General features: G+C 43.3%; 2 protein-coding genes across 3 annotated transcripts; one reads left to right on the forward strand and one right to left on the reverse strand.

Annotated features, from left to right (window-relative positions):
* The first annotated feature begins 553 nt into the window (after nucleotides 1–553).
* On the forward strand, nucleotides 554–2,873 carry nudt7 (nudix (nucleoside diphosphate linked moiety X)-type motif 7). The gene is made up of 3 exons (XM_053884869.1): nucleotides 554–990; nucleotides 1,056–1,214; nucleotides 1,390–2,873. Exons 1-3 carry the CDS (start codon nucleotides 835–837, stop codon nucleotides 1,726–1,728), a joined length of 654 nt encoding a protein of 217 aa, XP_053740844.1. The 5' UTR covers nucleotides 554–834; the 3' UTR covers nucleotides 1,729–2,873.
* nfat5a (nuclear factor of activated T cells 5a) lies at nucleotides 2,059–25,448 on the reverse strand. Of its 2 annotated transcripts, none has more exons than XM_053884866.1 (12): nucleotides 25,136–25,448; nucleotides 16,267–16,395; nucleotides 13,268–13,877; nucleotides 12,201–12,384; nucleotides 11,853–12,043; nucleotides 11,484–11,656; nucleotides 11,184–11,318; nucleotides 11,060–11,112; nucleotides 10,850–10,982; nucleotides 9,912–10,087; nucleotides 7,692–9,831; nucleotides 2,059–7,400 (listed from the first exon to the last, which is right to left on the reverse strand). In XM_053884866.1, the coding sequence occupies exons 1-12, from the start codon at nucleotides 25,206–25,208 to the stop codon at nucleotides 7,030–7,032; spliced, it is 4,368 nt and encodes a 1,455-aa protein (XP_053740841.1). In that variant the 5' UTR covers nucleotides 25,209–25,448; the 3' UTR covers nucleotides 2,059–7,029. The 2 variants fall into 2 exon arrangements, with proteins under 2 accessions (XP_053740841.1, XP_053740843.1); XM_053884868.1 differs by lacking the exon at nucleotides 25,136–25,448 and adding an exon at nucleotides 14,431–14,493.
* Between the last annotated feature and the right edge of the window lie 1,085 nt (nucleotides 25,449–26,533).

A 26,533-nucleotide genomic window follows, 5' to 3' on the forward strand; every position in this document is an offset into this window, starting at 1 on the left:
CCTCCTGGGGAGACCGGAGACAGAATCTCTCCAGCGAGTCCTGGGTCTTCCCCGGGGTCTCCTCCCGGTAGGACATGCCCGGAACACCTCCCCAGGGAGGCATCCAGGGGGCATCTGGATCAGATGCCCGAGCCACCTGAGCTGGTTCCTCTCGATGTGGAGGAGCAGCGGCTCCACCTCGAGCTCCTCCCGGATGACCGAACTCCTCACCCTACCTCTAAGGGTGCGCCCAGTCACCCTGCTGAGGAAACTCATCTCAGCCGCTTGTATCCGCGATCTCATCCTTTCGGTCATTACCCAAAGCTCGTGAACATATCCGAGGTTCGACTATTGGCCGAAGTCTCCTCTCTAGTACCCTGGAATAGACCTTTCCAGGGAGGCTGAGGAGTGTGATCCCCCTGTAGTTGGAACACACCCTCCGGTCCTCCTTCTTAAAAAGGGGGAGCACCACCCCGGTCTGCCAATCCAGAGGCACTGTCCCCGACTGCCACGGGATGTTGCAGAGACGTGTCAGCCACGACAGCCCGACAACATCCAGGGATTCCAGATACTCAGGACGGATCTCCTCATCGCTCATGAGTTCTGTTAAAATGCAGTACGTCCTGAGACCACTAGATGGCGGTGTGTTGTTGGCTGTTCACGTGACATGCTACAGCTTCCGGGTTGACCCCGATGCAATACACAAACATAAGGACTGTAGTTTTGTATGAGGAAAAACGAGTAACAGCCAATGTTGTTTCCTTTTTGGACGACAAAAACAGACTTGTATCTTGATCCATCTACTCGGTACATGCTGTTAGATGATCAAAGTTCGAGTTGACCCTGAGTCGCGCGATGGGGATCAAGGAAGACGCTGAAGAGGTTTTGAAGCGGCACGACTTCAGCGGCGACGTGGATCCTGTTCCCGCGCTGCCCAAAGCTTCGGTCCTGATCCCTCTGATGGTGAAGGATGGAGTCCTGCACGCGCTGATGACTCTGAGGTCGATGCAGGTGATAAACCGAACGAGTCCAGCGGAAACTGTGCTGTGGCTGATGGTGTCTTGACGCCGGTTCAGATGAGGACCAGCGCGGGTGAGGTGTGTTTCCCGGGGGGGAAGATGGAGCTGGGAGACCGGGACGAGGTGCACACGGCCCTGCGAGAAGCCGAGGAGGAGATCGGGCTTCCACCTGACCTCGTCCAGGTGGTCAGTCGACTGGTGCCCATCACCAGCAAGGTTCACTCTAAACTATACACACTTTTTTTTTTTTTTTTTTTTTTTTTTTTTTAAAGATAAACAGTTTAACTCGTGAAATAAACTGTTCAGTTTAAAATAAACTTCCCTCAGAACAGATAAAAAAGTGCGATTAGCTGCTATGTCAATCCATTGACTGAAAGCTTTACTGCCACAGTTCGGTCTGCTGGTCACGCCGGTGGTTGGCTTCATACCGGAGACCTTCACCCCCTGCCCGAACCCTGCTGAGGTCAGCGAGGTGTTCACGGTCCCTCTGGACTTGTTCCTCTCGCAGAAGAACCACGTTAATCCACACGGCGCCATGCGTCACTCGTTCACCTACATCGACCCGTCAACGGGCACCGAGCATCGCATCTGGGGTCTGACCGCCATGTTCGCCATCATGGCGGCGGTCTTGGCGCTGGGGAGGAAAACAGAGTTCGACCTCGGGCTGGACTCCGTGGACTTACCCCGGGCGCTACGGCAGCGACTTAGGAAGACGATGAGCAAACTGTGACGCAGCTTCACTTGCCGATGACGACTGCAATTTCTCTCTGCGTAGTTTCACCACTAGTCCATGATAACAGGAGTAATATATAATTTGTGGAGTCAGTTCTATTTCCTTATTTCACTTGCTAAAAAAAAAACGATTATTGCGCATGTCAGAGAAATTAAAGGGCTCCTGAAGTGTCAAGTGTTATGATCTTTCTTTGGGTGTCAGGACATTGTGTTGCTTACATGAAAACTGACACATTTTTTTTATTTTATTTTACATTTTAAAACATAGGTTTTTCAGCTCTCAGCCAAAAAGGTTCAAGATCCCTGCTCTATCGTGTCAGCTAGCTGACCCTTTTTTTGGTGGCGACTTTTTTTTGGCCAGGCAGTATATATATATCGATTTTTAAAAAAAGATTTCCTACACATTTGTCGACTAAAAACAAGATATTTCATTCTAATTTCATTGGTCATGTCTCACTTCTTGCACTGCAGACACAAGATAACAATAGCTCAGCTTTAGGTCTTTATTTCCCTCATTGTGTGTCTATTTTCACCTTCTCTGTAGTTAAATGAAAAGTTAAATAAAATAATTGTTAGCAATGCTCATTTTAATAGTATGTCTTTTCTTTCACAGTAAACAAATATGTAAAAATCTATCTTGTTATACATGTTTTACCTGCAGTTGTGTTACAAAGTTATTCACCACTGAAAAAAACAGATATTCCTATAAGTGATGACAGAATAAAAATTTTCCTAGTTTTATATTTCGGAGGCAAAATTCAAGTTACATTTTCAACTCGTCTTTTGGCTTGACGGCCCCTCATAACAGTCAATGTAATGTTAAGTTGACCACGCTGGCAACTTCAGAAACCAAGCAGACAGACATGGAAGCCAATGTTGTGCCAGTCAGAGCTGATCTCCTTTTCCCCGTTTCAATTGCGTTCAGATCTTCTCACAATGTAAAAAAAAAAAATCTGATTTTTATCTCAACCGAAGATCTTGGTCACCACTCTACCGTCTAAATTCAGCTTCAAACATGGCAACAGAAGCAGGTTTTATTAATTGATTTAATGTAGCAGCAGGATTACAGATATAAACTGAAGTATACAAATGTCCAGACCAAGGCAAAGTACATGTTAATAATAGTTCAGATGTTTGATAATCACACTGGGGAGAGGAGGGGGGGTGGGGGTCAACCATTGTCCCTACTGCAGGGTTGTAAGGCTAGATACTAAAGCTCAAGCTACATAGAACAGATACAACCCGACCGAGGGAGGATGAGAGCGAAACAAACCAGGGAAGGGTGAGTAAACTGATTACACACGGATACAGCTCACACTATTGGCAAGTATAGTGACCTCATCACGGCTGCTCTGTTTTAGTCACGCAGTTCACAGCAACACTAGTAATGTTGACAAGCACATCAACACAAGAAAGCTTTCCATTCAAACAATCTCGTCCCTTTGACCTCACAGGTACAAATCTCATGAGGCGTGAAAAAATATACGTTTTCTACTGATTCACTTCACAATTGTTGGTAAAGGAGTCGAAATAGTGCGGGCGCTGATTTGAGTGGAACAGAGCCGAATAGCGATGACTCGGTGGGACACCGGTAAAGCAAAGTAACGGTTATCAAGGCACACAAAGTTCTTTTGAAAGCGTCACCATTGAAATGTATACCCCTGCAGTATACTTCACATTTAAATATACACGGATGTTCACGTACACAACTGAGGGACACGAGTCTGTGTGCTATCATCCATTTATTCTTCTCTGCCGGGTGGAGGGTTCCTCTGCGCGTCCCGGGTGGCTCGGAAAAAAAAAAAAAAAAAATGACTTCACACCACAAAACTGACGGATAACCACAGCCGACGGTGGTGCCACTCCTGCCGCGCCTCAAAATAGATGCTCTCTGAATCTAATTGGTCCACACCGTGAGGTAAAAATTACATTCATAAAGCTGAAGTCACAGGATGACTTTCTGTGTTGGTATGGCTTCAGGAGGCAAGCGGATGCACACGTCCTCTCCCACGTCATGTGCTTTCTTTCACTCCTCCCCTTATGGAATGCTCACGACCGCCTGATCTACAGTTCATGGATGAGTCAAAGTGCCATTTGAGATATGTGACCAACACATAAACCCCCCCCCCAAACACCTGTCTTCAGCTCACTCTATTGCTCGAGCAGGAGAAGCCATCTTGGCTCCAGCGTTTCTCATTTTGCAAGGCAGCACGCTTCCAAGGACGCTGTTCTGCTTCACATCGATTTATCCTTCCTGTTCCGAGGGAATTTAAAAATTCCGTCTCGCTGATGATATCATGGCTGCTTCAGTCGTGTCCATCCTTGTCACCATTCTAATGTTGTACAACCAAGTGTGACTATCTCCCAAACGAAGTAGAAAAAAATCAAAATATGACCGGCTAAGAGTGACTTTATGTTTACACGCCAATATCACACATAGATTTATGGGGAAGAAAATGTGTAAAAATACAGTGAATTTAAATGTACAGATGCGTTTTAAGTGAAAAGTACAGTGACAAAGGAGCTTTCAATTGAGACAGACTTTGAAGTACATGATAAAATCTTCACAGAAATTTGGATTTGAAGTCAAACCGCTCAATATTAAAGTGCAGTAGCAGAGCTTGGGTAAGCCTTCAGTCAGTCAGGGAAACACCGTCTCTCCCCGACCTGCGTGTAAGTGCAGCGCTCAGTTGCGTCCCTGAACGTGTGCTAATTCAAACTGAGAAAGGCGACTTCGGTTGCCCTCGAACCTGCTTGTCTTCTTTCGGGAAACGCCGACGTTCTGTGCTATGAGCTGTAAAACCAAACTGTACAAAAATACTCTACATTTCGATACATGGATACAAAAGTCTATAAAAGATAAGTTACTTTAAAAATGGATCACTAACAGCTGCAGGACAAGAAGTAGCTATGAAAAATGTAAACAAATGTGGATGTTAGCGACGCTTCTCAGCCGATTTTAAAAACGTTTGGAGTTCTTCCGATGGTGTCAAATTGGCTAATAAGATATGGAAAATACAGCAGAATTGTATCAAATGGGTGGAAAAGTAAATCTGCCCTGGGGAAACAAAGTACCCTCTCATGAACGCCCACCTGCCATCAGTGAAAGAGCTGCATAATTTAGTAGAAATAAGTAAACATCATATCACGAGACAAGATGGCAGCGATGACAACAACGGGAGCTTTGGTATGTCTGGCAGCGTCCAGACTGACCCCACGACAACAGCCAGCTCTAGAAACAAACAACACCAGTGCTATATAAGAAGAAACCGTCTTTGTCACCTCAGAAGTTTCCGTCACTCCTGGTCATAGCACCTTAGATTTGAATGGCAGCGTAACAGGTTCATTTGCGAGTCGCTTCACACATATCCAGACCGGTGCTGGACTTCACAGGGCGCCAGCCAGAACGACACACAAACGGCGGAATCTAAGAGCTACAAAGAACAAGTCGATGAAATCCTTCACCTGAATGCACAAAGAAGTGTAATCTGAAGTGTTTGGCCACACAAAAGCCCCACTGACCGCTCCGACGCTGCCTCTGTGGGAACTCCCTGCGTCTTCTGGACAGACTCGCTGGACCGCTGACTGGATACAAAGAGCGCTTCAAACAGGCGTTCTGCACACGTTGCCATGAACCGACTCGAACGTGGAAACCAGACAAGAGTTGTGGACGGATATAAGGATTAGCTGGTTACACAAAACGAGGTTATAAAGTGCTTCAGATAAAATGTTTATAAAACCACACGACAGCTCACTTCTGTCCACACTGAAATTGGGAATATCACTTAAAATCTCCAAAACAACAACAAGAAAAAAAAAAACGACTTCATAGTTGCACGCACTAAACACCCCATAGAGACAAAGACCACCGTCATAATAATATTCCCTCTTCGTTTTGATCCAAAATGTCATTTTTTTTAGCATCCAAACAAAGTGCAGTGATAATCCCGCCGTGCCAGGGCCGATTAGGGGAGGGGGGGGCGCGACATTCTAGAAATATACTTAATTTAATGTGTTACTCTCAGAGTAAATCCAGGTCTTGTAACAGATGGATCATTCTTTGTTCTCCATTGGAAAATAAGTTTAGAACGTTTTCTTCTCTAATTGTTCTACGTGACTCTCAGAGACAATCTGGTCTCTACGGCGCCAAAGTTCTGCCTCAGTCCTGAACTGAAATCATCTTTGAGCACCACAACAAACATCAACGACATTCACCTCGGGCTTCCTTTCAAATCCACGGTGAATTCTTCCATCAAATTTCCCACTTGAATAGCATGTTCCTTTATTTGCAACTGAGTTTTAAAATGTCCAAAACAATCCAACACAGTTCCTCAGAAACAAAGGACCAATACATTTTGCATCACTACTTTTGGCTTTAGAGCTGATGTGAGGACGGAGCGCCATCTGAAAAGTCAAAACCTGTTTGGTGTTTTAGTGGCAGAAACCAACCCCAGCCTTGGAACATCTCAGGGTTCACTCTGCTAAATAAGGGTTAAGTACATTAGATCCTACTTTAATCGGTGGACTCAGATTGCTAGTTGCTCAGACCAGCTAGTTGACTTTTGTCCAATGACAACTCTTACTACTGTGTGTTCTGCTGGCTGTAGAGACAATGTAAACAGCCGCTGCTAAAGGGAAGACAGTAACAATTGGGTGCTGGTTGCCCTTCCACCTTTCCAAAAAGTGAATTTAAAGCTAGGTTTTTTGTCTCCGATGCTACAATACCACACATCTTTAATAAGCAACACACAAGGACTATCGCAGTGAATGGTATACATTTGTGAATATGTGATCAATGTTGTCCCTCTAAACATCTTCCTCGTGTGAATTCAGTGTTCTCAGCGGAGATGACGATTCAAAGTGCTAATGTTGCGAGTGACGGTCAACCTTTGTGTCTGTGCATGAAATAGACCTGTTGTGCTCAAAGTGTTTTCCCCACAGGAATCAGGCAGAAATGAAACGCTGCAGTTTTAAAGCCCCTCTAGAGAACCCAGCTCCTCTACCAACATTCAGTTAATATCTGATTAAAATAGACTCTCTGCTGCTCATCTTCAACACGGAACACTGCATCTTGGAGACTGACGGATGAAGCCGCTGGAACCACCGGCTTCCGAGACTTAACTAAAGCGGACTGGCTGTACGAAGACCATAACTTATGATAAATATTTATATAAAATGAGATACATGGGCTTAAATTTGGGGGTCTAAGGAAAAGGAGTTTTAAATATTTCATTTTCTCTTTCACCAAGTGTCACTGCGATGTTTGCTGCTCAGCTATAAAACTCACGACTCGTGTTCGTCACTGCTTCTGCAAGCTTTCCAGGATGTCCTCGATCTTGTCCATGTTGGACGATGCCGATAATGTGGCCTGCAGAGAATTCTGTAAGCTGCCCTGTATCTGTGCGGGGAGGTTGGTCTGCATGGGGGTCGTCAGGCCGCTCTCCATGGTGGCCTGCAGAGCTGTCTGCGTGTTGGTCTGCATGGCGTTCTCCAAGCTCGACTGTAATTGTGCCTGAAGGGAGTTCTGCAAGTTGCTGTGCATGGCCACTGGGATTTGGGTCGCAGCCTGAGATATAGACTGGTCCATCAGAGGCTGCATGTGAGCAGAGTTCTGGGCCTGATTCTGAGACGGTAAGCTTGGTCCAGAGGAGTTGAGGAGCTGTGGGGTTTCTGGAAAACAGAAACGTGGGCCAATCAGAACATGATAAGTTAGGATGATTGACATGATCGTCATTCAATTGTCAATTGTTTTTTTTTAAATATAAATGTCTGTTTAAGAGATTTGTAAACAGTGCTTTTGCCTGTATTATTCTCCACAGACAGAACAAGAGAGGTATTGGTTAAGCCTGTCTGTGCATGTATGGTGCCATCACCACCATATGGTTGCGTTTGAGTGTGAAAACTCTGGGATTGCCATGTTTCATGCTGTGTATATCGAACACTGAAGGCTGCTTCTCTCACCGTTCTGGATGCCAAACACAAACAGGTTGGGCGGTCCCTGTGGAGCGACGTTCCCCCCGACTGCGGTCTGGAAAAGCTGCTCCGGAGGCTGCTGGCCAGGACTTGCGACCACGCTAACCCCTCCCTGCACAACAAAGATGGTGGTGTTGGGGGCCGTGGCCTGGCTGCTCAGCTCCTGGGAGCCAATGGTGCTGTGAATGCTGGACAGAGACGTCTGAGGCAGGAACAGCTCCACGGGTTGACTGTTGGGAACGCCGCTTGTGCTCAAGCCAACTTGCATTGGCTGCTGTTCCTGGAACAGGTTCTGCGCCTGGTTCTGGGTTGACGTGGAGCTGCTGCCTGAAGAGCTCTGGTCCTGGAAGGACATTGGCTCTGTGGTCTCAGTTTGGGGAATTCCAACATTCATGCTTTCCATAGCAGAGGGGTCTTGTGACCGAGTGTTGAAGAGGATTGTTGGAGCGATGGCCTGTGGATTTAGGTCTGCGGTGCAGAGGAGCAAGCCGGTGGTTTGGGCTTGGGGGACTGGGTTTCCCTGGGAGTGGGTTTGGAGACTTTGGAACAAAGAGCCTTGTTGGCTGATTGGCATCTGCGCCGGCTGCTGCTGGTTCTGGTGGGGAGACTGCTGCTGCTCCATGGGAGTGCTCTGTTGTTGTATTTGGGATATCTGAGCTGGTGACTGGTTCTGGAACACTGCAACGGGTTGGGTCTGACTCGAGGAGGTGTCCATGGATGAGATGAACGCCAGCTGTGGCTGCTGGTGTGACTGTGGGTTTTGGGTGGTCATGTACAGAGTTGAGCCAGCAGACTGCTGCTCTGAGTTAAGACCGCCACTGGTCAGAACCGAAAGCCTGTTGTGAATGAGAGCAGCCTGGACCTGCTGCTGCTGGGCGCTCTGGGTCTCTTCAAGGGGTCTTGGGGACTGGAAGAGCTGCTGGGGGGGAGAGGTGTGAGACGGAGGCGGCGTTGGGAAGCTGGTCTGAATGGTAAGCAGCTCGCCGGCTTGTTGCAGAATGGAAACGGGTTGCTGTACTTGAGGAGCCTGGTGGATCTGAGGCTGCAGCAGCTCGGCCTGGAGGCGCTGCTGTAGGTTCTCCAGAACCTGCTGCTCCTGCAAGTTGTTTAAGCTTTGATTCTGCTGCTGAAGCTGTTGCAAATTAAGTGTCTGATCCTGAAGCTGGATGTTGTTCAAGACTTGTTGCTGACTTTGTTGCAACTGTTGCTGTTGAATGTTCTCGATGATTTGTTGTTGTTGCAGTTGCTGTTGGTCTTGAGGCTGAAGAAGGAGTTGTTGTTGAATCTGGATGGATCCCATAACCTGCTGCTGCTGCTGTTGCTGCTGCTGCTGCTGTTGCTGTTGTTGAAGGCTGTCAATGATCTGCTGCTGCTGCAACTGTTGATGCTGTTGGAACTGCATTTGTTGTTGTATCTGTTGCTGCTGCTGTTGTACTTGTTGTTGTTGCTGTATTTGTTGCTGCTGATGCAAGTGTTGTTGTTGCATCTGTTGCTGCTGTTGTATTTGCTGCTGATGCTGCTGCAACTGCAGCTGCTGCTGCGGCGAGAGCGAATTCTCTGTGTTCCCCAGTCGAAGGCTGTTCATGTTCTCCTGTACGTGCTGCTGCAGGGAGTCCGCGGAGGGCGTGGGGCTGTACAGAACCGAGTTCAGCTGTTGCTGTGCTGCCTCCAAAACCTGCTGGAGAGTTGGGTTATTTCCGGCACGGATTTCCCGAACGGCCATCTCTAGTTGGCTCACTTCTTCCTGGGGGAATAATGGAACTGGAGATGGTTGGGCCTGTTGCTGAGAGGGCGAAGATAATTGAGGCATAGTGACAACTACAACTGCTCCACTGCTGTTGGAAGCTTCAGCAGGCAGGCTCTCCTGTGGGTCTCGGAGGAACTGCTGAGGAACCTCTGGGGTGACAGGTGGAATTGTTGGATCTCCAGCCACTGGGAAGGTTGCTGTAGGTACAATATCTTGCTTTTGAAGGGTGCCCAGAGGCTCCAGGTTTTGGAACACAGGAAGAGCCTGCGGGAGCTCTACGTCCTCTGACTGTAGGGGAATGGAACTCTGGAACGTGTCGCCCCCTGGACTAGAGGTCATTTCCAATGTCTGCTGTACAGAGGCCAGTGGGTCGGAGGACGGCTGCAAAAAAAAAAAAAAAAAGGTTCCACGTTCAGTGACCAGTGTGAGACTTTGAGCTCTATCAAATGAGAGAGTCTCACCTTAAAAACATCTGAGGGCGGTGGATTGCTGGACACCTCCATCGGCGTGTCGTCTTGGCGTTTGCAAGGCTCAGCAGGGTTCTCACTCAAGTCGGTTTTGATCTGGACATCGAATATGCAGGTGTTGACGAGTGAAGCGGCCTCTGTCTTGATAACGGTGGCGTTTGGGTCGTTAGCTGAGGGAAGAACATCATCTTTAGAACATGATCAGCAGGAGCTGGAGCACCAGGGCTGTGCAACAGTAAAATCTGATGGGACCATTGTTGATTGTTTATTTAATATCTATAATTTTTTTATTATTCTATATGTATTTCATCATCATTTATGTTTATACATTACGGGTATCTATTTATTTGTCTTGTATTGTTTGACAGCTTGTAACTCCACTTTTTTTATGCTGATGCTGTGGATGTCTTTGGAGTTTGTAGTGTATCTTTAATGCCTGGTGTGTGTCACTGTCTTTGTTGTAATTGGCTGCGGTGACATGTTGAATTGCCTCACTGTGGAATAAATAAAGGTCATCTAAACTAATGAGATTTGTAATCTAATCTGCGGAATGGCGGCAATACAGTGGGAGAATGGTTGAATTACATGATTCTCCAACTCATTCACTGACCAATAAGCAACACTTATTTGCACGTTTGCCTTGTCTAATCGAACCTTCTCCTGGTGTCATCTGAACCTGTGGAGACTGGTTAGCAATAGCCCACTTTTGAAGTGATCAGAATTGATGTTGGTGTTGTGGAGGTCCATGAAGATATTGGCAGGTTTTCCGCCATTCAAAACTGAGCTTGAGCCATGTAATTCTTAAATCATGGTAGTTTACTGAGTGATGAAATAAGAAGTCATATGAAATGAGCATCTTGGTGGAGGTCTGCACCGCCTTAAATGAAAATAAACAAGTGATGTGTTATTCAGCCACCCATTATAGGTTCTACCTGTGTCTGGAGTGTAAGTGAACGGCTGCGGCTCGTGAGATTTTCCTGCGTTGGTCATCACAAAGATTCCCACGGAAGCCGGAGATGAGATCGACTGGTTGTGGAACGGTGGGACGGTCACTATTAAATGGTTCTGGAGGACAGACAAGTTGTTGAATGAGGATTCCAGCGATGAGAACACAAAGTGGAGCACTACCCAGCTCCACTTACCTGATGGAAAAGGTCCATGTCTATAGTTGCCTCAGCTTGCCAGGACGAGTCATCTACAAAAGGGAAACATTTATTTCCTTGGCCACAATCACAAACTGACATCAGTTCATGATATTTCTCCCACCTGCAACGTTTTCCTGAAAAACAACTTTGGTTCCTTTGAGGAAGTTCTTTCCTATGATGAACACTTCTTCTCCACCTCTCACTGAGCAGCTGTGGAGACTTTTCTTCAGGATCTCTGGCACCCCTGCTGGCTGGGCTAAAAAAAAACAAAAACATAATGAAATTTAATTAAAACTTTTCGCTTCACTCTCAAGAACAAATACAGCACAAATATAAACATGTTTTTGGGTATGAAAGTACCATCTGTATTTCTGTTAAAGCAGTGTGGGGTGCATTCCTTTGGCGATAATGCGCAACTTACTGCAGAGAATTGGTGATGACGGGACCTGCAGTGTGAGAACAGATCCATCCTGTTGGGGTATGCTGACTCTGAAGGCCAGTCTGGCACGGGTGCTTTTCTTCTTGGATCCCGCCACACCAATACGGGCCTCCACATCCGCGTTACGCAGCTTCAGAATCCCCACACAGTCCACACTGTAAAAACAATGTACATCAAAAACCTGGCGTAATGCGTCAAAGTGAATTTGGCAATGTGACTGGTTAGCTTTGCCGAGTATCCTGATGATTTAGGCACTGAATCCCAGTGAGGAAGCTCGGGCCTGAACCCACAAAAAGGAGCCACTGGTACTATATGCCAACATTGTCACATTGGATAAAGAATAATCCTTACGCAAGTGTCATGTCATTGGTGGGTTCAAGGGGGATCTCAATGACCGTGGTGCCTTCAATGTCCACCTCCTTACAGGCAGTCGTGTTGCGTCCTGTGACTCTGCATGCCTGGTAGAAACCATGCGGCTTCACTCTGCCCGCATCATTCGCTACAAACACCTGCAGCACCACTGGGTCACTCACGCCTTCCAACTGTGGACCAAATAAGAGTGTATTTAAAGAAAAAGAAATGGAAAATTGGAATGAACACATAAAAAAATAATGGACTGAAAAGGTTCCATGCACACAGACAAATTCACAAAAAGAAAACGTTCAAATAATAACATGGACAGAAACAGATTTTTGGTACCTTGATGGTGGGGTATCCTTGTTGTGTACGGTCTTTGACAGAACCTCGGCTGCCCTCTGTCAGATAGCGAGCCCTGTGTTGCGTCTCCGGCTGAACTATAATCTTTAACTCCTTCCCATCGCTCCTTTGAGGGAACTGAGCAGTCAGCAGTCCTCTTTTCACAGCACTTCCTGACTCCAGAGAGCTGCCGGGCGACAGAGGATGACTACCATAAAGAGACTTTTGGAAAAATATTATACACCTAATCATGTATAAAACAGCCTTGTTATAAAAAGGATGTTATGAGCAGAAAGTAAATTCCAAAATGATGGCAAGTCAATTGAGCCACTGAATGGCAATTTTCAAAGTGCTAATGACAGATGCCAATGTTATCTTAAGTGATGGGATAACGGTTCCTTAGTATGAGTTTCAAGGACTTGTAACTGAGATGTGTATTCTGCTTTGGAATTTGTTATCATAAGAGTTCATTGTTGTGTCTTCAGGGTGAGTGATATGTATATATCTTTAGTATGTGAGTTGATGCTAATATGGAGTAAAAGATTCGTGCCCATCTACCGGGCAGAAGAGTCATGTGACGATGGGTGTTCTCCTATAACTACCAGCCTCAGCAACAACAAATAAAAAGTGCAAAAAAAATAGTGATGGCTTCTGCAACTGATTCGCAACTGAAAGGTTTAAGAAAATAACACGCAGTTGAAAAGTGTTTTGAGAGTTGTGAGAGTTTTGCTGATACTTGGCAAAGAAAAACCCAAGTCATGTAAGAAGTATATTATCAAAATACAATTGTGGTGAAATTATTTTGAGAGGGCACGAGGGGGGCATATAGCCCACCCCCATTGTGTCCTGAATAAAATGTGTTGTGCAACAACATCATTGATTTACTTGTGTTTGATCAGATAAAAAGCTGTTGGCGCAGACTGAGAAAATCTGAGGCCATATTGAGACAGTTGCTAATCTCCAAATGGTTGTTGCTACTGGCTCAGACTGATTGCATTTAAAAGTAGGAAGTCTAACTGTCAATGTAACTCGAAGTAAGCAGACATGCACATCAACACAAGGACACCCACCTGGCTATTGGACTGTTTTTGTCAGACCCGAGCTGAGAAAGCACAAAGTGAGGTGCCTTGGCGCTGTCCGCATCAAAGACATCCATGCTGTCCTCAGGAGGAGTGGGCTTTGGACCAGGTCGCTGGCGTGGAGTCCGTTTTCTGGACTTGCGTGGCACCTCCGTGTTGTCGTTATAGGATATGGAGCTAACCAAGCTGAAGTTGGACAGAGATTCATCGGCCCACATGCTGCTGCTGTGTTCGGAGTCCGGCAGTCCAGATACAGAGGGCTCATCTTGGCAGGACATCTGGCTGTCATCAAACAGGTCTTCTGGCGGTGGAGATATACTCAGTACAGGCCTTCGTTTTGATGGGGTGCTCTGAGCTTGCTGGATTCCAATCCCTGTCGACCCTGCTTCTCCTGCTGCCGCGCTTCCTCCACCGCTGCTTCTGTTGGTGACCACCATCGCTCCTTCCAAACGCTCCGAGCTCCCAGCTCCCTCCCCTGCAGCAGGTTGAAGATGTTGAGGAAGCTTGAGGTGCTCCGATGACAGCGCAGACAGACCAGAGCATGGTGCTCCCATGGCCAAAGACGAGGAAGCGGATGGGCTGGAGGTGGAAGAGGTGGCATCTGTAGTATATATACATAACTAAATTAGCATGGGGGTTCACCACAGATCAGGCTAGCAGTCCCATTCAAGCAGCTGAATTTCTGCATGATTTGTATTGATTTCCCCTCTTCCCAACTCTAATTTCACAAGTCTGTATGGGTCCTATGCCCTCACTGTGCATGCGAGAGCCTTCAAGCATTGATCAAATACTCTGAAGTTAAAGTTGAGAAGGGTAGTAAACAAGGTCCCAGATTTGTTTTGAAGATTTCTATAAACCTTTTTCTCAATTAAAATCAAAATTGTGACAAAAATTTGCATGCTTTGTTTACAAAAACAAAAGCAAGCTACAAATTGTTACATACACATTGCCAGAAAGAAACAGAAAATTCGGGTCAAACTTCAATGGACAGCCAAATTTGCAAGCTGGCATGTGGCGGCCAAATTCAATTTGCCAAGATTAAAGTACATTTGTGCAATGTGCATTCAGTAGTCAAAAGTAGTTTGCGCATGCCAATTGGAAGATTTGGTTGGGACTGAGCGTAGCCATGGAGACAGAATAAACAAGCCTCTGACCTATGGAGCAGTGAACTGCAGACCATTTTATATGCAGACACTCCCTGCCTCAGAGGGAACTTCCTGCAATAAAAACGAGACAGCCGATGAGCAACAAGAGAGCTAATCATTCAAGACTCAACTACTGTCAATCAATAAATTGGATCAGTAAAAATGGGAGCACTCTCGTTTTCACCTCCATCATTTATTGACGATTGACAAGCAAATGGGTTCCATGTTTAGAAATTGGGAATTATAGTGATGCTTTTGATCAGCATGGGTCAGCGAAATCATTAGCAAAAGTCCTTCACTGACCTCTGTTTAATGGGGGGAAAAAGCCAAACTCCTGATGCAATGATAAGGCTTTCAGCTTTCAAACAAGCCTTAAGATCAGGCTCAATTGCAGGGCAACATTGCAGATACATTAAAACAATGTCCACAGTCTTTAAGGTCCGTTAAATAATGAAGTCTTCTGCTCCAGGCACTGTTATGGCTCTTGGCTCACAGAAATTGCAATTAAAAGAAAAACAGAAATCTCTCCACAATGCTGCAAGAGAACAGCCATCATGTGATACTGAATGGCCTTCACTGGTGCGTCCTACTGATTTTTGCTGCACGAAGGATTTCGCTGAGTGGTGCATGCAGGACAGTGGGACGGAATGAAAGGGCTCAAAAGTAGCATGATACAAATACGCCAGCTTGACAGTCTTATGATCTATGTATGTAGCTATAGTATTACACTTGGTGCAAATATGGAGTAAAAACCATCTACCGGGTAGAAGAGTCACATGATGAAAGGTGTTCTCCCAGAACTACCAACCTCAGCAACAACAAACAAAAATGTGCCAAAAGAAAAGGCGACGGTTTCAGCAACTGATTCAGTTGAGTGGAAATGTTCAAGAAAATAAGCCGCAGATGAGTTGTGAGAGTTCAGATAGTGATACTAGAAAAGAAAATTACTGTTCAAGTCATATAAAAAGTATGTTATCAAAATATAAGTGTGGCGAAATTACTTTGGGAGGGCACGAGGGGGGCATATTGCGCACCCCTATTGCGTCCTGAATAAAATGTGTTGTGCAACAACATCATTGATTTACTGGTGTGTCTTACTGATTTTGTGATATCACAAGCTTGACAGTCTTGTGATATCACACTTTTGTCTGATGCATTTTGAAGTCAGGATGTCATATGATGAGCGCTGCTTGCGACAACTGGTTATAAACCAACGTATGCGAGCACAACCAGCTAATCCTGCAAGAGTTCGGTGGATCTTGCTTGCAACTTATACTTGCCTAAGAAGCCCAAAAACAAGTATGAAATCCAGGCAAAACTGAGAAAACGCTTCTGACAGTGATACATATGAAATAATATGCTAATTCACATGCTGCAACAAATCAGCGCCACTTCTTGAAGCCAAAGCATTTCAATAAAAACTCCTGATACAATCAATCAAATTCAAAGACGTTATATCCCATATAAATGACCGAAAGTTCATCTGTGATATTTTGGTTTGGTTCAAAGCAACTTGCAAACATTTTAGAACTGCACTGTGAGTAAATATCAAACAAGCTGACACTCACTTACAGAAAGCCATGCTGCCGCACAGCAGGACTGTCTGTCACTAACAATGAGACAGCAACAGGGTAACCCAACACTGACAAAATAGACCAGCTGATGGACCCTCAGGCTGTCCAGAACTAAACACAGCCATGCCCGCCACCCGAGGGACTACTGAAAATGAATGCATGTTGAGGGAATACACTTCGGAATACAGGTTCCATTATCGCAGATGTTTTTCTTTTAGTTTGTTTTGGGGAAAAGAACAACCTGGTTTTCATTGGCTAAGTGGTATCTCACCTGAAGCCAGTGCCGCTGATGGAGGAGGGCCCGCTTCTCCCCCACTCTTCTGACTCATGGTGGCTGGGTCTGTCTGGGTGGACGACGACTGCAGCTGGAGCTCTTTGGGAAGGAGGTCATATACCGATTCTGTCATGAAGCATTAGGGGGAAAAAAATCTCACATTATTGAACGTTTCTATTTTTCATGGTCTATCATATTCATGGACCAGTGAGGTTTGTGAGGAGAGCCAAACCTGGATGACAATGAGTGAGAGATGGGAAACACCCTACACAGTTCATAGGTCATAAAATCATGCATACAAACACAGAACATATTCACCATGTGACTTATTAAGGAAACATTTACATACTCCATCAGGGGAATATTTAAGAGTCACATTGTTGAAAATGTATTGGTCCGCAAAGATCTTGTTCATAAGTGAGATAATGATGGTGGTTTCAACTTGTACCCTAAACTACAGACACACGATTTGGGAAATGACACAAAATGATGGATTCAAGTGGCAGAAATTAGTTTTCTCCACAAGGAGTCTTGGCTCTCACTTTGGGTTGGAAACTGCAGAGGAAACTCAGGTCAGTGAGGCTCTATGGTGGATTGACCACTGACTCAACCTCTATAACTTTCAGAGGAGTTGTGGACATGTGAAATTGGGAGAAGACATGGAGGCTTGTGATTCCTATATACATCGGAAACTGCCTCCGGGGCAGTCTAACACAAGCCTAAAATGCAGGCCACCCGCCTATGGACAGGTAGATGACAAGCTATGGATGGATGCAAATAAAGCATACAATATAGTGTTCTAGATATCTGTTTATATTGGTCAAACTAAATAAAGACATGAGAGAAACGTTAGAACATCCAATGTTCATTGTAACATAGCAAATACACTGGTTTCTAGTACACAACATGCATACAGATAAATTCTGCAGTCCAAACTACAAGGGAAAAGTTATGATGAAAATAGACTCCCTTGGGTATTTGTGTAATTAGAAGTGCTAATGTTGAATGGCACTCAATAGCATTATGATTCAAAAGCTCATGTTGCAGCGCGCTGGAATGAAACCCATTTGTAGGCAGATATGCTGATGATTTGGAATCAGGTCCCGTTGCTAAGAAACATGAAGGTATCGCGGCCCTGACATGGATATTTCAGCTGTTCGTTGGTAGATCCATGCATGAGGAGTAGACATCCGACACCCAGCTGAGACTTCGCAGAAAGAGAATGTTGAACCTGGAAGGACACATGATCCACTTCTGCTGCTGTGACGTAGATGATGCTGTCGATACACTGTCAACACACAGCTCTCTCTCTCACAAACACACACACTCTGCAGCCTAATGACACTGCTGTTATAGACTACATCTATCCAAAGTATCTGGAATGGAAACCACTTCTTTTTATCTGTTTGTAAGTACGTTGCCTCTGTATCTCTATTCTTTAACCAGATGGAATGACTGGAATGCAGGCAATGCAAGGAGTGGGATGTTTTTAGTTTCCTGTAGTTGCCAGTTAGTGGACCTGGGTAAAATACAGGCTCCAGAATATGGTGGCTCGCACTCAGGCGGCCCGTTTTTGTGCAACGATTGTGATGCAGAAGAAAAGTTCAGTGTGACATTCGTCGAAGAAACCCCAAGTTCATTTTCATGTTAAGAGACGTCACAAACAAAAACACCACAACAAAAACTACCTACCAATGGGTAGGGTAAACTTCCAGTCAACCTGTGACAGTTGAATAGAAGCCATTGCTCAGTGGTTATTAATCTCATGTTCATTCAAGCAGACCTGTCTGTTAAACACTGTACCAAGATGTTCCACCCTTAAGTAAGATTTGATCAGCATGACTATCAGGTTCTTCATGGCTATTACGCAGCCTGCTATCGGCACATCACAATCATCTGGTTTGGCCCGGAAATGAAACACACTAAAACAAACCATCAACGTTGCAAAAAAAAAAAATCCCCATTCAATTACTCACCACTGAAGAGTTGAATGTCAAGAGAATTAGGAAACAGATGGGCAACGTCACTGCAGTTTGTCAGGTTGCTTTTACAGTTCACCCTTTCCCTCAGCACATCCAGACCAACAGACTCCCAAACAGCCGGAGTCCCTCGGGTCATTTTCATGCTGAACAATTTTGCTTTTATGGTCATGAAAATGCTTTTCCACTCCAGTATGACCACTTTGTTTGTAAAGACTACATATGAAATATGCACATCCACAACTGATGCATTTTAAATACTCTACTACTACTCTACTACTTAACTGCTGGAAATATTCTGAGAAATATAATATTATAATAGTCATATCGCCCTAACTTTTTTGCAAAGCATCAGAATACGCCAAACTATGCAGCCATTTTATCTAGGTGCACAAGATAAACAATTTGAAACAGATAAGACTTGCACAAAGCCAACATTCCTTGCTGTTGGGCTTTGCTATGGTGAATTACACTACATTATAACTGCATTAGAATGAAGTGAACAAGTGATTCTGTTGACTAACACAGTCAAGACACTTTGCTTGAAATGCGAGTGAAGCTCTACAAAAAACATTTGGACTATTATACTATTTCAGAGATCAACACTTTAATAGATGGCTTGTGTGATTAGTAATGTTAGATACTAATACACTGTATTTTCAAATGCCACAAATGTCTGCAAATCTGCCCAGGAGCTGGATGGAAATAATGCTAGCTTTGTACACAGCCCTCGGAATGAACTTGAATTCATGTCATTTGTGCATTGTTCTCAGCTTAGAGAAAGTAAGTCTTTGTGGACAACTGCATTATTGTTGACTAGCAACCCAGCATGACCCTGGTCACAAAGATTACCACCTTGATCCTACAAACAACGGCACAAATGCGAGCCCAGTGAGATGAGTGTTGAACCTGCCTCAAGCATACTCTCAGAGTATTCATTACAAAGTGTCAGTCAAATACAACTGTCTTGACCAAAGGCACAAATATCAGCTTTAAATATAAACGTTATAAGATATCCGTTTACACGAGTTTCCCTGCAGATTAAGCTGTGAAATACAAAGTAGTTGTGACACTGTAATGAACTTCAATCACTCCAAGGATAATTTACTTTTTTTCCAAAGAATGTCAGTGAACACCATTTAAACATTAAGTAGAGCATCACGAACTGTGAATGATCACCTCACCTTGCCTAATGCGAATTTCATGTTCCGGCTTAACGTCATCCATGAGTGAACAGTATGCAAAACAGTGTTTGCAGAAACACTGCCAACTGTTTGGAAAAGCACACTCAACCTGAGCCTGGCATTGGTGAGGACAGACAAACCGTCTCCACAAAAAGTCACAAGCCTAACAAAAGTGATCACCTGCGTCCCTGCAGCTGGGAAATGTTTTTCTGCATTTTCTTTTCCTGACACAGAATGAAAGTGGTGACTTAAATTAAAGCAAATTTCACTAAATAGTCAGATGGTTGTGTTCAGTATTACTTCGACAATGATTAGACAAAGTAAAATAGAATAGAGCAATGGCCAGTGGTCAGTTTATAGCAAAAGGACGACCTTTAACTTGGGCAATAGACCACTTCCTGCAAGAGAAATGCAAGGACGAGGCTCGAACTGAATCACACAAGCGGCCAAAAAACTAAACACAGTCCAGGCCAAACAGAGTTTACATTCAGTATACAGTCTACCACTCTGTTTTAAGTAGAAATGTGAAACTAAACAGTTGACCTTTTAATTCTTTGTTTATCTTGGAGGCTAACTTTAGCACAGTAATCTTGGTCTCAATTCTAATATTATCTTGATGGGCAGCCATCACAGTTCAGGGCTTGTAGACGACTGAACAACATTGACAGCAACAGCAAGCAGTTAAGAATATGTGAGATCAAACCTCAAACAGCAAAGAGCCGGGTTTACATCTGTGTACACATTTCCAAAAACAGTAAGCTCTGTCATATTGTCCAGCCTACACTTTCAACAATCTAATTACTTCACCACTTAGTTATGCAGCACTCTTATAACACAGGCCAAAAAGTGTTGCCAAAAAAGCTCTGGTTCATTTTAATTCTTTGCAGCTTCCTCCGGACAGGCCCGGGGGATGAGAGATGAATAGACAATACATGGCATCAATATTTTTGCTGCAAATGAAAAACGCAGAGTATCTCATTTACCAACAATAGCGGCTTTAATTACATTCGTGAATACATCTCAGTATTCATGAGCTGCAGGAAACACAAAGGCACCTCTTGGTGCTCTCGAGGCCAAAAGAACGCCATTTATAGATATTTGCACTTGAGCTGAAATCATCACTGTCGATTCACGTTTGACTAAATACGGTCACCGGCAAAATGTGCAGCTAGTAACTGTTCAAAAGTCAGAATCAACTTGCTTTCAGTCAAAAGCAACACTTGAACCACTACTACTTGAGTTATTAGATGTACAACAGTCCAATTAAGTATTTTGAAAAGCCAGTACTTTTGGCAATTAAGGATATTCTTTTTAAGAGAAGGTAATGTACTGGTGCTTTGAAGGGTGCAGTAGAACCTTAAATAAAGTATGTCCCATCTTGTTTTCATCTTGGAATCACTCTTTAATTTTGGGTGTCAAGTTTTAGTTTAGTTTTAGTTTAGAGTTTATTTGGAAAATATCTACATTTTTAAGTTGTTTTTGTATTTATTGACGTAGACAGTTTTAATGTGCATTGAGTTATTACAATAATGAAATAAGTGCCTACAGTCCAATCTTTCTGAGTCATAAAACCTACTGTCATTTCTTTTCTTTTCCTTCTGTTTCACACTCCAAAGAATACATGAATCTAATTCACTGTAGTCCAATCTTAGGCGCTCTTTGACTTGACTATAAAAATACAAAACAAAAAAGAATAATAAATGTTCTTTTAATAGTATAAAATGGTCACTTTTTTGTTTTTTCCACATTGGCTCATGATTTTTCTATTTACGCTCAGTCCACATCACAACTATAAAACTGTTAACACTATTCTCTTCCTTTCAGTGTTGACAAGGTTGACTGACGCCAACCAAGAAGGCCGACAGTGACCCAGTTGAATGAAGAAGAATCCTGGCACTGTAAAAATGACAGGATTAGCCCTCAGATGGGGTCTTCATTAGTGGGTTACTCTCACTTTCATGGAAACCATGATATCACTAGTTGCAAAACAGAAACATTACTCCGGAACACTGTGTTCTGTGAACGAACTGAACCAGTAGTGCCTGTTGCCCATCGCTGGCTACTTATTCTCCATAACTTTGCCACAACAAACTGATACCAAATCATGTGGACACACTATTTAGGCACCAAAATAAAATACGATAAAACCAGTTGAATGATATCGGAGTATTCACTTTAAAATAAACGTTCATGACAGACCAGAGAAGACTCTTTGGTCAGCAACTTAATAATCTGTAAATACATAGATGTAATAGATGTAAATTCTACTACAAAAGCACTCCAAAAGTGTAAACATCTGCCTAGCTGCTATAGTACATCCCCAAAACAATCTTCCAATGAAAAAGTGTTCAATCAAAAAAAAAAAAAAAAAAAAAAAACTCTGAACCCAAATATTAATTTGGACAATGATGTTAAAGATTGCTCTAACAAAAAACCTGTCATCCAAATCCAAAGTTCTCAATTTAACCAAACCAGTGCAGTAAAATACATAACCTCCTTGGTGGCGGTAATAAACTAAACATCCCAAATCTGGTGTACAGCAGTTCCGAACCTCATCTGGCATTTTGGTGACTCACACCAGAGCAGAACACATGGTACGTTCTTCATGGGCTTTATAAAGTGATGACTGAGGACAAGGTAGCAGTGTCATTATGAGTCACACTATGTTTTTCGGAATCAAGAAAAACAGCAGAAAACTCCTTAATAAGGTACGTGTCGTAATACAGTGAAGAATAACTGCATATAAAACAGAAGGCACTTCACATGCATGTCTGTTCATGACATATTGCCATATTGCTGGTATGTTTGCAACCCTCAAAGTGCCTATTTGTTCGAGCACAGACAGAAGCCAAAACAAGGTATTTTTCTACTTAAATGTTCCACTGTTGTGTTAAAGTCTGGCCATAAATAATTCCATGGTACTGGTCTTGACAGTCCCAGTGTCTTACAAGCGGAGTAACTATGAAGGGAAAAATATTGTTTTTCTCCTTCAGCTTTTTCCCCTTGAAGTCTCCTTCAACTCGATTCCACCAAGGACACATTTTAGTGAAATATACGCTTCAAGCAAATCAATTATCCTCAACTAGTCAGTCAAGGTTGCATGGTAATGTTGAGATGATGGTACAATATGTGATGTATTACAGGCAGTCTGAACTGGGGTAAGTGGGAGGCTGGACACCACATGCTTTCCCGTGAGGAAGGAGACAAAGAAAGACAAAAGAGGATTTGAGTCAACATGCAACTTTAAAGGATTTGACACTGCAGCACGCACACTTGGTCGCTGGAAGTTTGAGGTCATTCCAGCCTGGGTTTCCATTGAACTGGCTTGAACATCAATCATTTATGATGCTTCATTAAATGAAAGTTAGCAAACCTCTAATTCAATGCCAGATGTTATGTTCTGAGCTACAATGTTTTATTGAAATTACATACCCAGTAAAAACAGGGTCAAGGCAAACAACAAAATAAATAATATTCGTTCTGACTCAGCCTGTCAAGCTACAAAGACAAGACCAACTTTAAAACCCTTTGAAAGCATAAATGAGCTAAAAAAAACCTGAATAGCACAGTACATTCGGACTTAGTCACACTCCCAAATTTTAAACACAATTTCGCGTTTTGGATAACAAGCTGTTTATACCTCTTTGTTAAGAACAAAGATCTTTTTTCACGTGATATGCATTTTCAAGAGCTACCTTGACAGCAATAGAAGCACGCACACCCAATTACAAAGATATAAATACACTTTCATCATGTGATACGGTGTGACTATTTGGCTGGCTCAACTGAGCATTTCAGGGTCACAGAGACAGGTTTTCTGCTGGATCATAAGCAGCTATAGATAGTCTCTCAACAGATGTGGAACTAGCAAATCCATAACAGTGTCTTGGTCAAGGTTGAGGAAGGCCTTCTCGCTTTTGTGACTAGCATAGATTAGCATACGGTCTAAATCAAAGTGGAGTGGGTGTAACTACAGAAAGTATTACAAAATATGAATATGAAAAATGTTGCGCTTTATGCACAACATTGTTTTACATGGAATAACGTCTGGCACGATTCTTAAATGTATTATCCATGCAGTGACACACGTTATTTTAAAACAAGATTCTGTATTGAGTAAAGTGATATGGTGGCGCAGCAACAAGTGGCCAATTATGACAATATATTTGGTAATCTCAGCCATACACTATTTTATATATCTTTGAATCCACAACTAATAATACAAAGCCTTTTAAAATCTGCGTTCATTCATTCATTTTATTATTTATTATTATATTAAATGTGTCACTGGTGGCTCACACAACATTTATCCTGCCAGAGGAAGTAGCGTTATTACTCATAGTTTAGTGATGACAAGCCTTCAATGGTAAAACACAATGAAATTCTAGAAAACCAAAATGTGGGAGGAAAAAAACAACCATGCAGCAAATTAATACAAGGAAGAAGAAAAAGTGTGTCAAGACCCACAAGAGCAAGGGTTGTAGCGTCATTATCAGGAACTGGAGGTGTTTACAGATAGTAAAATATTGTCACATTATTAACTGTCTCTTTGACGCAAAGGAGAGTGGGGGCAAATAATTATCCAAACACAATTCTGAAGTTTAGGAAAAAAATCCATGAAGGTTTTATTTATTTATTATGATGAACACAAATGTCATTCATGCAAGATGTTGTACTTGGCCGCTATGTCAAACTTTGATACGATTATTAAATGAATCTGAAGCCCCCCTCACAATTTATAATGGCTTGAGAACTGAATAAAAAACAAAGGAAGCACATTCACATGCAATTTCTAAGCAATCATAGCTGTGCGAAACATAGTGTCTATTATGTGAAATGGTTTTACATTTAAGTTTTCAGGTAAAAAAATACAGACCTAGTGGTGCAGATATATATTGATAAATAGATAACCTTGGGAGTGAATGTTTGCCTGATATTTAATTGTATTTATTATTCATTTTGTAAAGAATGCCAGACAAACCAGAGCCCTACAGTCATCTGAGATATTATGTCCCCATCTGCAATTGGATCTGCTTCGTGGTTCTTCAGGATCACGTCCTGATCCATCACCCGAACCCACCAGCTAACATGACATAAGCCAGAGTTTCTGACAGTGGCTGCTACCCCTAAAGGAGAAACTATCTACTAGGGAACTAGGGCAACCGAATTGTTGGTTTGGTGGTTTGGTGACAGTTGTGTGGCAAGGTCTGATAAGCAAGTGAAATTATATTCAAAGAGAGGTAAGAATAAATTATTGACTTGAATTGATCAGCCGTTTTAAGGCGATTCTTACGAGGAAGCATCAAAACATCAGCAGTTTACTTGTCCATCCCTTTTTGGTTACACACCCCTTTAGACTCAAGACTTACGATACGATGAAGCACTAAACAATGCAACGCTGAAAAACGTTGCCACATGCTTTTCAATATCTCCTATACGATGCCAACCGCACTCGGAGTCACTTGAAGAACACGTAAAAGCACGGTAGGATCGTGCTGGTTACACAGAGGAGCACATGCGACACCAAACCAGCAGGTAGTACACAAGCCAATCCCAGCTAACTGGGGCGAGCTAGTAGACAGGCTAGCAGGAGAAAAGCTACCGCTAGCTAGCAGCTTGACAGGAGGCATCAGGGCATCCGCGGAACCTGCGGTCACAGCGCGTCACACATGCTGTCGCCACGTACATTTAATATAACCTTACCTTTAGAGTAGAGCGATTTGGGCGAATTGAGGTCGAGGTCGGAGCTGAGGAGGGATATAAAATCAGAGGGCATCGCAGCTCTTCATCGAGGGGAGGGGAAGAGGACACTCTCCAGAAGAAACCTATTCTGTCTCGCTCAACTCATAAACACGGCGTGGTCACCGCGGAATGTCAATGATGGACGCCGTGCAGCGTCCAAACGAGAACTGAGACGTGGAATGAAACTTTCTACGGCTAAAAACAAATCCCGTTATCCAGCACGTCTCACGTTGGTGTGTCTGATGAGGAGACACACACACACACACACAAACACGGCTGCTCAGCCCCTAGCCCCTCCCCTTTCTCTTGGTGACGAGCATGCGCAGATGAGACGGCTATGGTATCCAAAATAGAGGGCTTCTCAGAATTAGAATTCAAAGTGATCGTTTGGAGTTGACGTTTAACGCCATCGGTTCACGTGACCAACTGAATCCCTATTTTAGACCTAGTTTCTAGCAAATATTTTCTGACTGAAATATGTTTCCACTGAGAAATGTAATCTGCAGTTGTTATTTTTTCAACAGCATAATGATGGCAGGGAACGAAAAGGGATAAACAGAACAGAAAGACGTCTGGAATCTAATTGAAACTCACTTTGACATAGACCCTAATCAAGTTTTCCGCATACCGAATGACAATAAATTAATATAAATAGATAAAATAAAAACCAAGAACGATAATGGTAACAATGACGGGTTATTGTAAATCAGTAATACTACTACTACTACTACTACTACTACTACTACTACTAGTAATAATATAATAATAATAACAGGCCAATATTGAGAACATCCAGTCAGTTGAAAGGCAACATACACAGGAACAGCTTCTTCCCCTCGGCCGTCAGACTGTTGAATTCGTGAACAGCCTTGTTGTTATTTTATTTTATTTATTTATTTTTATTTTACTTTACTTTATTTTATTATTTACTTTTGGACTGCACGTTATTCCAAAACACTTTCCTAGTTAGTGGGCTCCCCACTGACCATGGCAATAAATTTGATTCTGATTCTGAATACATGAACACACACACACACACACAAAAATCCTATTTGCACTCACATTGGCTAATGAGTCTGTGAGAGAGATGTTCATAGGCCACAACATTTCCCAGTGTGGAGAACCAAAACTTTAGCTGTGGTAAAGTCTTTGTTTTTCACTGAGTTATGATAAGTGTCCTCCTCAGCATCAAACAAATTTGCTTCCACTCTGATGGAAGAGCGTTGAGTGTTTGTGGATCACCCTGTACAAATAAATGTGGACAATAATTCCATTGTTTTAAACCCTTGCATTTGTTTTTTTGTCTTGTAAATACGGGAAATGTTCCCGTTTTTAAATGATATTTTACAGTGCTAGTTG

The sequence above is a fragment of the Synchiropus splendidus genome, chromosome 14 (assembly GCF_027744825.2).
Source record: "Synchiropus splendidus isolate RoL2022-P1 chromosome 14, RoL_Sspl_1.0, whole genome shotgun sequence".
NCBI lineage: Eukaryota > Metazoa > Chordata > Actinopteri > Syngnathiformes > Callionymidae > Synchiropus > Synchiropus splendidus.